This window comes from Sabethes cyaneus, chromosome 1, assembly GCF_943734655.1.
Source record: "Sabethes cyaneus chromosome 1, idSabCyanKW18_F2, whole genome shotgun sequence".
Taxonomy (NCBI): Eukaryota; Metazoa; Arthropoda; class Insecta; order Diptera; family Culicidae; genus Sabethes; species Sabethes cyaneus.
In genome coordinates this window covers 162,108,363-162,121,421 of record NC_071353.1, presented here as the reverse complement: position 1 = coordinate 162,121,421, position 13,059 = coordinate 162,108,363, and the positions used below count along the sequence as shown (strand labels likewise).

Here is a 13,059-nt window from a genome sequence, read left to right as displayed (position 1 = left end):
TACTTAAACCTAAAACTAAATTAAACTTACGTGCTACGGAGTGCTTAACTTAAAGTGAGTTCTTAAAGGTTAAACTACTAGATACTGTGTGTATTAAAACAATCTAAAATTACAGCTTATAGAGTTAGGTTATTGAATAGAAAATTGGTACAAAGGATTTAAACTAACTGAGCCTATTTATACGTAAGCCAATTAAACTACATGCTAAATTAACAAATAATAATATTGATGCTTATAAACTAGATATACTAGAGCTACAGTCTTACTCTACGATGATCCACGACGATCAATATAGTAAACGCTAGAAACGCACAAACGTAAGTTCTCAAAATTATTCTGTAATATAAATTATAAGCCAATCGTTATTCTAGGAAAATTTTAATCGCGGTACGCGAAATACACGATTTAAAATTTCGGAAAAATTGTTTTCTTGTTGCATTGGCAACAAACGGTCTGAGGCTCATAAATTTTGCCGCGGCCAGAGGGATGGCCATCTGTAGCACCTACTTTCCACGTTTGAATATTCGGAAACACACCTGGAGGCATCCAAATGGAGACTCTAGCTCTCAGAACGATCATGTCTTGATTGACAGTCGACACTTTTCGGATGTTATCGATGTACGGTCTTTTCGGGGACCAAATATCGACTCTGACCACTATCTCGTAGTGAGTAAGATTCGCGCAAGGCTGTCGAACACGGCGAAAACTCGCACTGAAAGGATGCTGCGTTTCAACATCCAGCGGTTAACGGCGTAGCAGTGGAATACGCCAGGAAGCTTGACCAGCGAATCGCAGAACAGCAGGTAGAAGAAGATATAAATGGGCTGTGGAGGAACATCCATGGTGCCATCCAAACAGCAGCGAGAGAGGTGGTAGGCACGACGCGTGGAAGACAGCGTAACAGCTGGTTTGATGCCGAATGCCAGAGAGTGACAGACGAAAAGAACCAGGCCAGGAGTCGCATGCTCACTGCGGCAACGCGTCAAAACAGAGAGAGATACAGAGAGACTAGAGCTGCGGAAAAAAGAATCCATCGTCTAAAGAAACGCGAGTACGAGGAGCACGTGCTCGCCGGCGCAGAGGAGCGATACGCCAGCAACGACACACGGAGTTTCTATAAAACGGTGAGAAGTAGGAATTTTGCCATGCCTGTGATGTGCAATGATAGTGCTGGCAACCTGCTTACCGACAAAACGGCGGTAGCAGCCAGATGGAAGGAGCACTTCCAGACACTATTGAATGGAGAGGTAAATGCGGAGATCAGCAGGGACAGGATAGAAATTGTAAGCAATGGTCAAGCTGTGGAGCCACCAACACAGGAGGAGGTTAGGAAGGCAATCAGTGAGCCGAAAAACGGTAAGGCTGCTACGAAGGATGGTATCCCGGCTGAACTTCTTAAAGCGGGGAGCGAGCGGCTGTACGAAGCAATCCACCGGATCATTGTCAGGATCTGGGAGGAAGAACAAATGCCGGAGGAGTGGTTGGATAGCCTCATTTGCCCAATTTTCAAAAAGGGACAACGAATGGAGTGTAAAAACTATCGAGGAATTACATTGCTCAATTCTGCCTCAATGGTTTTCGTGAGGGTCGCTCCACGACGGATCAGATATTTACCCTGCGCCAGTTGCTAGACAAGTTCCGGGAGTACAATTTGCAGACACACCATCTGTTTGTGGACTTTAAAGCGGCGTACGATTCAGTTAAACGAAATGAGCTGTGGCAGGTAATGCTAGAACATGGTTTTCCGACGAAACTAGTTACGTTGATTCGTGCGACGCTGGACGGATCCAAATCATGCGTTAAAATAGCGGGTGAGACCTCAGCTGCTTTCGTGACGTTGGATGGACTGAAGCAAGGGGATGCACTCTCTAACCTGCTATTTAACATTGCCTTAGTAGGTGCATTACGAAAGGCAAACGTGGAAAGGAATGGAACTATCATCACGAAATCTCACATGCTTCTTGGTTTTGCGGATGACGTCGATATCATCGGAATCAACCGTAGAGCAGTAGAAGAGGCCTTTAGGCCCTTTAAAAGGGAAGCTGCGAGATTGGGACTTACCATTAATACCGCCAAAACGAAGTACATGGTTGCTGGTAGGGAACGTGGGAGCTCAAGTGGTGTTGGTGCCGAGGTGGAGTTAGATGGGGAACGATATGAAGTAGTGGAGGAATTTATATACCTTGGTACACTCGTGACATGTGACGACGATGTAAGCCGCGAAGTGAAACGACGAGTTGCAGCCGCGAATCGTGCTTTCTACGGATTACGTAGCCAGCTGAAGTTTGCAAATTCGCACAAAACTGGCGCGCTCTACAGAACACTAATCCTCCCGGTGGCCCTTTACGGACACGAATCATGGACGCTAAAGGAAGCTGATCGGCGAGTGCTGGGGGTTTTAAGCGTAAAATTCTGTGATCTATACTTGGTGGCAAAATGGAAAATGGAGTGTGGCGCAGACGCATGAATCACGAGCTGTACCAAGTATACAAATATGCTGATATAGTGAAGGTAGTGCAATGTGGCAGGCTGCGGTGGGCTGGACACGTGGCCAGAATGCCCGATGAAAGAGTAGCCAAAACTATTTTCAGCAGAGAACCAGGAAGAGGCCGTAGACTCCGAGGCAAACCCCGCACCCGGTGGGTGTGTGCTTTCGAAGACGTTCAGCTGGTGTTCGTGGGGATTGGAGAACGGCAGCCCAGGACCGACGGTACTGGAGGACCATAATTCGTTCGGCGCAGGATCGGTAACGGACCGTTGCTTCTAAAGTAAAGTAAGTACGATCGAACGCTGCTTTTAGATCAATGTCAGATTAGATTACGTCGATTTGCGCTTTTTGCTTTTTCCATGTGGGCCTGGTGATCCGAAGCACCTTTTTCCCGCGCAAGGATATCCACAAAGCCACCTGGAGATCACCTGACCAACGTACAATGAACCAAATTGACCACGTTCTCATAGAGGGCCGATTTTTCTCTAACATCACGAACGTACACTCCCGTCGGGGTGCGGATATTGATTCTGACCATTACCTAGTAGCAGTACATGTGCGCTCAAAGCTGTCCACCGTATACCGGACACGTCAAAGCCGCCCTCCTCGGCTGAACATCAGGCAGCTAGATAACCCACAAGCTGCCCAGAACCACGCGCGAGTACTGAATGAGGCACTGCCTTCTTCCGAGGAGTTAGGTGCTTCAAACCTCGAAGACGGTTGGGGCAGAATACGCTCGGCCATCGGAGAGGCCGCTACCGCGGCACTAGTTATTAAGCCTCGGAGTACACAAAATGATTGGTTTGATGGGGAATGCCAACAAGCGGTGGAGGAGAAAAAAAATGCTTGGAAAATTATCTAAGTATTGCCACTAGAGAAAACCTGGCCAAGTACCGACGAGCTAGGAACCAGTTGACCACGATCCTGAGGAGAAAAAAGCGCCAAAAGGAGGACAGAGATCGTGAAGAATTAGAGCAACTATTCCGAGCTAATGACACGCGCAAGTTTTATGAGAAGGTGAACCAAACTCTGAAGGGCTACACACCGAAACCTGACATGTGTAGGGACGAGGGAGGGAATCTAATTACAAACGAGCGCGAGGTGGTCGACAGGTGGAAGCAGTTCTTCGATGAACACCTCAATGGCGAAGTTGCAGAAGGAGGCGAAACGGAAATTAGCCTAGGAGCGCCCATGGAAGATAATGATGTCCTAGCACCTGATCTCCAAGAAGTCAAACGAGAAATCAGGCTGCTGAAGACCAATAAAGCCGCTGGGAAGGACCGCCTACCAGCAGAGCTTTATAAACATGGCAGAGAAACGCTAGCAAAGGCTCTACACTGGGTTATTTCGAGGATTTGGGAGGAGAAAAAGCTACCGGAGGAGTGGAAGGAAGGAGTGGTTTGTCCCATCGACAAAAAGGGTGATCGGCTAGACTGCTGCAACTATCGTGGTGTTACGCTGGTAAACGCCGCCTACAAGGTACTCTCCCAGATCCTGTTACGCCGGCTGTCACTGATAGCACAAGGTTTCGTAGGGAATTATCAGGCGGGTTTCATGGGGGCTCGCGCAACTACGGACCAAATTTTTACTATTTGACAGATCTTGCAGAAATGTCGGGAGTACAACGTGCCCACGCATCACATCTTTATCGATTTCAAAGCAGCATAGGATACAGTAGATCGAGATAAGCTATGGCAGATAATGCACGAATACGGTTTTCCGGACAAACTGATGCGACTGATCAGAGCTACATTGGATCGAGTGATGTGTTTCGTACGCATCTCTGGGATACTCTCGAGTCCTTTCGAGACACGGCGAGGGTTGAGACAAGGTGACGGTTTATCCTGCATGCTGTTCAACATCGTTCTTGAGGGGGTGATCCGACGAGCGGGCATCGAAACGAGAGGCACGATTTTTACCAAGAGTAGCCAACTTCTAAGCTTTGCAGATGACTTCGATATCATTGCCAGGAACTTTGCGACGGCGGAGGCAATCTACGCCAGACTGAAAGCGGAATCTAGGAGAATTGGGCTAAAAATAAATGCGTCGAAGACCAAATACATGAAAGAAAGAGGCTCATAGGAAACAAATGCGCGCCTCCCACGGACGGTAACCGTTGACGGCGACGAATAGAAGTGGTAGAGGAGTTCGTGTATTTGGGATCGCTGGTGACCGCGGACAACAACACTAGTAAGGAGATCCAGCGGCGCATCCAAGCGGGAATCGGGGCTACTTTGCCCTTCGTAAAACGCTACGATCAGGAAGCATACGCCGCCGCACGAAGCTAACAATGTACAAAACCATTATTAGACCGGCAGTTCTTTATGGACTTGAAGCCGTGACGCTGCTTACGGAGGACATACGCGCTCTTGTCGTGTTTGAGCGGAAAGTGCTGCGGACGATATTTGGCGGAGTACAAACTGAAAGCGGAGAGTGGCGGAGGCGTATGAATCACGAGCTGCAGGCACTGCTTGGGGAGACTCCCATTGTACATCTAGCGAAAGTTAGCAGGCTACGGTGGGCCGGACACGTCGTAAGGATGCCGGACGACAGTGCGACGAAAATAGTCCTCTTCAACAACCCCACCGGCACCAGGAACAGGGGGGCCCAACGTGCACGATGGCTCTACCAGGTCGAAAGCGATTTGCGACTTCTGAGACGACTAGGAAATTGGCGACGAGTGGCCCAAGACCGAGTTGAATGGAGACGAGTGCTTGAAACAGCACTAGCCACCCCGGCTCTATGCTGCTGAAGAAGAAGAAGAAGACACTGCGAATGAACTTAGAACGGGCTTTGCAGTGTTGGGCAGGGTACAGGATCGCGTCATATGTTGGAAGACGATCAACGAGAGAATGTGTCTATTGAGGATAAAAGGTCGCTTCTTCAATTACAGCATCATGAACGCGCGCTGCCCGCACGAAGGTAGAACTGTCGATGAAAAGGAAGCGTTCTAAGCAAGGCTGGAAACAACGTACGAAAGCGACTGGCAACGGAACATCAAAATCGTCATCGGGTAAGGAAGAAATGTACAGACCGGTGATAGGATTCCGTAGCCTGCACACCGACACGAACTATAACGGCAAACGTTGTATAAACTTCGCAGCTTTAAACTATCAATCGTATACCAGGCATGTCGAAGCCGTCCTTTTTGGCCGAACCTTAGCTAGCCTAACCCGCAACCTGCCGAAAACTAACTTCACATCACTTCATATTCAGCCGCTCGCTCCGAGATAGATGCTGTTTAAGCCGCCTCTGAATCAAAATTGAGTCAAAGTGATTAAGTCATCCCTGCCAGTATGCACATGAGGCCTTTTCAGCTTTCAGGTATGGCCATTGATCGTCAATTTTTGCATAGATTTGCGATGAAGCGCTAGGTGGGGGCTTGGAAGGACCAGAGCTATAATTGACGCTTCTACATTAAAGGTAATTCTCCCTATTTCATTCATTTAATTTCAAAGTGCACGGGTTGACCCAGACTGTGATATATTTCCCACCTTCTCCATAAAATTTGTAGTAAAACAAATCTTTGTAGTAGAACTCTGAAGTTTAGGCAGCTAAGAAAATTAATTGCGTATAAAAGATCTACCATTACTTTACCGATTACTTAACAATGTTTCTATTTTCATAAAGATGTTGAATCATAGCTTCAAAATATTCATCTTAAGCGGCACTTCCTTACCCTAATTATTGAAAATTTGACATTCTTCTCATTACATGCAGGTTTATTTAAAAATCGAAGTAGGCTTTTGCATTCGCCATTAGCTTGCCCTCTGCAAACGCCAAAACCAATTAGAGAAAAAGTTAGCCGCATAATCTGAACCAGGTAAGCGATGGTCTATCGGTTATCCGAACGGTAAAGACCTATATCTTAAGAGAAAATCAAAAACTAAAATTTCGTTATACATATTCATTTAACAGTTTCCATTCCACGTGAGTTGGATTTTGTACCACTTAGAAGAACATCTATCGACTCGAAACCTTCGCGAGATGCATGAATTGAACGTAAGAGCCCAAAACAACGTGAAATCGTATACAACCGAAGGTAGGTACCTACATATATCAATAACATTCTTCCCGCGTTTGTCTGATGTCGTGCCGTTCCGTACGAGTCTGTTTCGCTTGATCGCACAGCGACATTCTGTTGAGTAGTTGACAACCGGTTGAAGGCAAAACAAAAAAACCAAACCAGAACAAAGCTTCAGTGAACCGGAACTGATCTTTCCGATCCGGCATATTACATATCTATTAGACAGCCAGAAAAGAATTCAATTTTCTGATCCAGCCACCGCAGAAAAAGCAAAATTTGCACCGCTTGATCGTTTTACCATATGCGGTCAAAGTTGCATGCATTCTGTTTCGGAACACGTCAATTTACTACTGTAATAGACAATTTTATTGCTAGAATCTGCGTAATAATACTACTAGAAGCACCCTTTTAGCAGATTTCCTCCTGTTTCAGTCGCTTCGTCAGTTTCAACTCAGGCAACAGCTTCTTTCGACTGATCGCAGTTTTCCCCCGCATAAACTTCCGCAGCGGTTCCGGTACAGTGACGGTATAGTCCTGATTTTGAAAATTCTCCAGCAATGCAATCAACATGCGAGGGATGGCACAAGCCGTTCCGTTTACCGTATGTGCGTAACGTAAATCGCCACCGTCATTTGTTCGATACCGAATACCTTCGGAAAACAGTTTAAATTAAACTTTAAAATACTTACTCATCTCATTCCACCTTACCTAACCGCCTCGATTGATAGTCGGTACAATCGCTACAGCTGGAGATTTCCCCGTACATCCCCCGGCCGGGCATCCATGCTTCTATGTCGTACTTTCGGTACGCCGGTGCACCCAACTCGCACGCCGGCATATCGAGCAGTTGAAAATGCAACCCCAGTGCCTCGAACAGCTGCACCTCTAGATCGCGAAACTGCTCGAGCACCGCTGCCGACTGCTGCTGCCCACAAACGGCGAACATTTCCACCTTGGTAAATTGATGCACCCGATAAATGCCTTTTTCCTCCTGCAGACCCGAAGTCTCGGCCCGGAAGCACCGACTAACGGCCATTAGCCGCAGGGGTAAATCCGCTTCGGCGGTTTCCGTACCCGCGAAATATCCTGCCAGTGCCATTTCGGATGTTCCCGACAGGCACAGCCTTTCGTGCGGGTAGTTTAGCTTGTACACTTGATTTCGCTCGCCGTGGGTGTTCATTCCGCAGCTCTCGATAATCCGTGCTGGTAAAACATCCGGTACGGTTATGAGTTTGAAGCCATTCCTCAAAAGGTTTGTGACAGCATACTGAATTAATGCCTGCTCTAGTTCGGCTAGTTCTCCCGTTAAATAGTACGATTTATGACCGGTAAAATTACTCAACTTTTCCGTTCGTAAAATGTTCATTTTCCTGGCTATTTCGGAAAATTCAAACACTTTGGTTCCATCGAACACGGGTTTCTGATTGTAGTACTTAACCAACTTGGGTTCAGTACCGTAGTGCAGTATGTCCGGATGGGTTTTATTGGGAATGCTTCGCAATTCTGACTGTAATTGAGCGTTTAACCGACTCCTTTCAGCTTCATCGCCGGCCGAAATCGTTTTCAGTTGATTATTTATTTCGTGGACTAGATTGATGTTACCAACTCCTTTCCGATGCTCGATGTTGGACTGGATCTCTGCTATGTTCGCCGGGTTTAGAAGATAATCCGTGTCGTAGGTTGGTTGCTGAAGATTGAACTTGTGGTGAACGAATCTTGTCCATGATGCTGTGAAGTGCTTATATTTTACCAGACTGAGACTTCTTGACGTAAACATGATTAGTAACTTTTTAAATGGTGCTACATAGCACTCAGTTACAGAACTTTATACAAAAATGTTAGAAAACCGTAACTTGTTTCACAAATTTAACGTATTACTTTGCGTGAATCGCAAGGTAAATGGAATGTTTCACAAAAAAAAATGTAAACAGAGCGGCACTAAGATGACAGTTCACGCGATGTTTTGTGTGATTCTGAAAATCAGAGATGCGAAAACAGAAATCTGATGTAGAGGCAAACAAGTGCGATGATTACACTGGTCTGCAAAAACGTCTGTTACATAATATTTTGCTACTCGCGATAAAATTTTTACCTTAAAAATTTCGCAATTGTGGTACACTGAAGTCGCTTTTTACGCGGTTTTTTATGCGACTATTTTTACGCGAATTTCGAAATTTACCCAGTTTTCGGAATTTACGCGGTTTTTTTCTACGCGATTTTCGGAATTTACGCGGTTTTTTTACACGATTTTCGGAATTTACGCGGTTTTTTTACGCGATTTTCGGAATTCACGCGGATGTGCTCAAAACGTCTATTTTTTCGCGTAGTGTTGAAATTCACAAAGTTTTTTTTACGCGAATTTTGGAATTTACACGGTTTTTGGTTGGTAAATGGATAACACGTAAAACAGATCCCATTGTGGTCCCTAGCCTCTTATCTAGCAACTCCTACCCCTACCTCCACGTGGTACCAGCTGGAATACGAGCAACCTTAGCGGAGATCGGGTAACCAACCCCGGTGGAAACTAAGGTTGTATACCAACAGGGGAGGAGGCACAGTGTGTCTCGACACTTCAAGATGGCAGCCCCATCACGAGACTCGGTAGCGTAAGCCCTAGTACGGTTATCTATCTAAACAAAAAAAAACCTAAAACAAGAGTCAAGAAATATCTTCTCGGAATGTTCGGCATGGACCAAGGCGACGAAATAAGGACATGGAATGGAGACTTGGTACCTGGAACTGCAGATCGCTAAATTTCGTTGGTGGCGACCGGGTGCTGCTCGATCAGCTAGAACCCCGAATGTTTGGCATCGTGGCGCTGCAGGAGATCTGTCGCAAGGGCGAGAAGGTGTGGAGGATCCGTGGCGGCAGAGCCCGACTTTTCCAGTACGAAGCCCTCGGACTGATCAAAACAACAAGGCGTTCATGCCACTGGCAGCCGTCCGTCAGTTTCCGAGTCTAACGACTCTACCAAGGACGACAAACCAGAAACAGCGGGCAGCCTTTGCTGCGTGCAAGCGAACCTTCATCATGTCAAGGGCGCTTCCAGTGTCCTTGGTCGGAATTCATAAGCCAGCAGCTAACAGCTGCCTTCATTCAAGAACCTTGGGTTCACGACACGAGAGTTCTCTGTGCAGGAAATTAGGTTAAGTTAAACTACTCTCACACGCAGTCCAAACCGAGGACTGCAATTCTGCTAACGAAAGAAATACAATTTTCTCTCATTACAGAATGCGGTCAACGCGTTGGCGTCCCTGTCAAACTGAAAATGACAATTTGTACAAAGATGCGTACCCAAGTAACAACGGTAGCTGAATTGCAAAAGCAATGGCTGTTTACGGGTTGGTTTAAGGCGATCAAAGCTGCATAAAGTAAGCACTTAAATGGTGTTTAAATAAGCGATGTTTAAGCTACTTTAAGTTTTTCAAACCAGTTCTCTCCCAAAAGCTGATAAACAAGCCTAATAGCGGAATTGGAATTGCGTGTCCATAAGAATCTCCAACGTTTCCTTAGTAGTTGCCGTGAGCCTGCCATCTTTTTTCTCAATTGCCCTATAGGCCAGTGGAGGTCACGGTATAAGCATAATGCGGACTAAATCAAATCTCCTCAATAAATCCGCGGCCCGAAATGTCTTCTGATATTAATAAATGCAACCTATAGTTCCCGTCCACCATCCATCAAACTAGTCAGCGGGCTGCTAGAATCATATTTGCGGGCCGCTGTTTGGTCATTACTACCCTAGGCCACTGTTATGGTCCTTGGTGTGGGAGATAAGAATAATAATAATAATTAATAAACATGATGAACAAAAAAATATTTGGACGTCATCCATACGAATCCTCATTCTTGTGACGAACTTCGAAGAGGCAACAACTGGAGGATCATCACACCTTGGACCATGGAGCAGCAGTGGCAGAAAGGAGAATCGGTGGCTAAGCTGATAGCTGGGCAGCCGGATGTCTTTCGTACTGAAAGGTACAGCCGCAGCAACAGGAGTGGAGATCCACTAGCAGGAGCAGCAGAAAGGACAATCGGTAGCAATACCGAAGGGTTCGAAAGCGCCGCAGTAAAAGGTGGCTGATACCCACCAGCGGCGCGGTCCCTTCCGCTTTCTGCTTAGCAGCAGCAATAGCAAGAGTGGATGAACGTAAGCCAGTCGCTTCGGTTCACGACACGTGGCTAACGCTTTTTGGAGTCGCGCCACCTCAGTAGTCTGGATGCTCTCGGAAAACTTAACTATGGACTTTCTTTTGGCCTTACAAAGCTCGGCGTTGTATTTGGTGAAAGATGCCCTCCCAATGGGACGTCTTAAAAAAACAAAGCCTGGGTGATAATTCCGTTATCCAAATTTGACCTGTTTTTATACGACAGACTTCGCAACCAGCTGTTAGAATACAGGACAGTGCGGGGTCAGTGCTACGATCCTATTGACTCTACCAGCCTCTCCCAGCCGAGATTCGAACATACGACGACTGGCTTATTAGACCAGCGTCTCCACCAGGACACGCCACGGCAGACTGTCCGCGTGATTGACGGACAGTTAGCGGTAAAAGTATTAATGATCCCTCTCGGTAGGCCATTAGTTGCAACGTCCAGCTCAGCTGTTGTGCGTATATTAATATGACAAAAGTTCCTAGAGTTCCCCATATGTTATCTGAACGAACACTAATTGGTTTTCTTCGGGTTTCTGTATTGTTGTCTCCTGAGAGAGTTTGTCTCAATATCAAAAATGATATGCCTATGGTCTAATAAACTAAGCTTGTCAGAGACATGCCAGTTTTTCACCTTCTCAGATCTGGAAGCGCTGCACAATGTGAAGCCTATGACTGTTGCCATTCTTTGGCATCTTTGTACAAAAAGCGGACGAGATTATAATGCCCGAGCTGATAAACCTGTTTCATGCCAGCTTTACGTTCGGACGTGTACCGGCTAGCTGGCGGAAAGTCAGAATGGTGTTCACATCTAAAGCAGGTAAAAAAGATAAAATCATGCCAAAAGCTTCCAGCCCAATGAGTCTGACATCAAAGCTTCTCAAGTTGATGGAAAAATAGCGGATAATCACGTCCGTAATGAGTTATTGAAGGGAGCCCAGATAACACAAAATCATAATAGAAAGTTCACATTAAATCGTTTTCATGTCAATTTTACATTGTAATTGTATAATGCCCTCCCATGGGTAGGTGGTTTGACGCGTACTTCGGCCAAACGACCTAAAAATTCTTAGTTCCGCATGTAGAATGTTTATAGTTTAAGTTGGATATATGTGTAGTATGTAGTATTGCATAATTTAGCTTTATGTGTAGCATGTGTCTCGTAAAGCGGAATGGAGCGAAATCGAACGGATTTGATTTTAAATTCAATCCGTTTGGGCCGAAGCACCGGGAGGGCTTACTCGGTTCCCTAGATGAATTGCTGGTATGCACAGAAATTTCTATAGAAAACTGAAATCAAATCCTACCCACCATTCATGAGATTTGACTTACTCATGAAAATTAAAATGTATCGCTAGTTAGAACGAATGAGTGTTCAAAAATGATGTGATCTTTATTTGCGTAATCGAGACATTTTCTATGAGATTGCCATAGAATTTGTGGCTGTTATGCGATTATGGACAGCACAGCACTGAAAAATATACACACACGTACATGTATACATGTGTATGCATGTATGAGTGTGCATGGGTGTATAGGTACGAATGAATATATGTTTGAGTGTTCTATGATGAGTCGGCAATTATTCTTATACCTATGCTGCCAAATTACAATTATTAATGGGCAGGAAGTTATAGTCAGTAGCTGTGTTTCCTGTATCAGTTTCCTATGCTATTACTATTATTACTAATATTGCTATCGTTGCTGTTACTGTCACCTCTATTGTATTGTTTTGGATGTAATTATTTTTTTTTTTTTTTTCTTTCTTAGAATGATTTGCATGTCTTGTGACTAACCGCGTTAACGGTATTCAACTAACAACATAAAATGATCATGTATGACGCTGTTTGTCTCCCAAGGGCCTTCCTAATGCTGATGAGCCTCTGTCGGAGAGTCCATCAAGTCGAACGGTGGCAACTCACCGGCGGCCTGCTCCTCTCCATTCTTGCGGCTGTCGTCGCGGTCGGACTTAGTGGATCACTCGAAAAGATTTATAGCCTCGATATATATCTTGTTCTGTCCATTGCCCAATGCTGGCAGACTTCAACTGAAATTCCATTTCTAACTAAATCTTTTTAGAGTTAAAACTTCTTCAAGTAAAAACAGGTATTCGATTCTCTGGCTGATTCAAGCGATAGCGAAGGGCTGTCCTCAATCATTTCCACTTCCTAAAATGGGGTCATAGTACATAATATATGGCCGTGGTATGAGGATTTTTTTTTTTCGATTCAATACCATCCTCACAGAATTATCAACGTCGTTAACATCTTATTAAGTCTTGCTTAAGTGACAGCTTGCACTTAAGACCTAACACGGCATATATATACATATCTCCAAGTGAAGTTCCTTTTGATCCACCTCATCCCTTCTTAGTTACAGAATCATTTCAATTG

General features: G+C 45.4%; 1 protein-coding gene across 1 annotated transcript; it reads right to left on the bottom strand.

Moving 5' to 3' along the window:
• Positions 1-6,870: 6,870 nt before the first annotated feature.
• LOC128745233 (serine--tRNA ligase, mitochondrial) lies at positions 6,871-8,372 on the bottom strand. Its single transcript, XM_053842264.1, has 2 exons — positions 7,224-8,372; positions 6,871-7,165 (listed from the first exon to the last, which is right to left on the bottom strand). Exons 1-2 carry the CDS (start codon positions 8,290-8,292, stop codon positions 6,924-6,926), a joined length of 1,311 nt encoding a protein of 436 aa, XP_053698239.1. The 5' UTR covers positions 8,293-8,372; the 3' UTR covers positions 6,871-6,923.
• Positions 8,373-13,059: the final 4,687 nt, after the last annotated feature.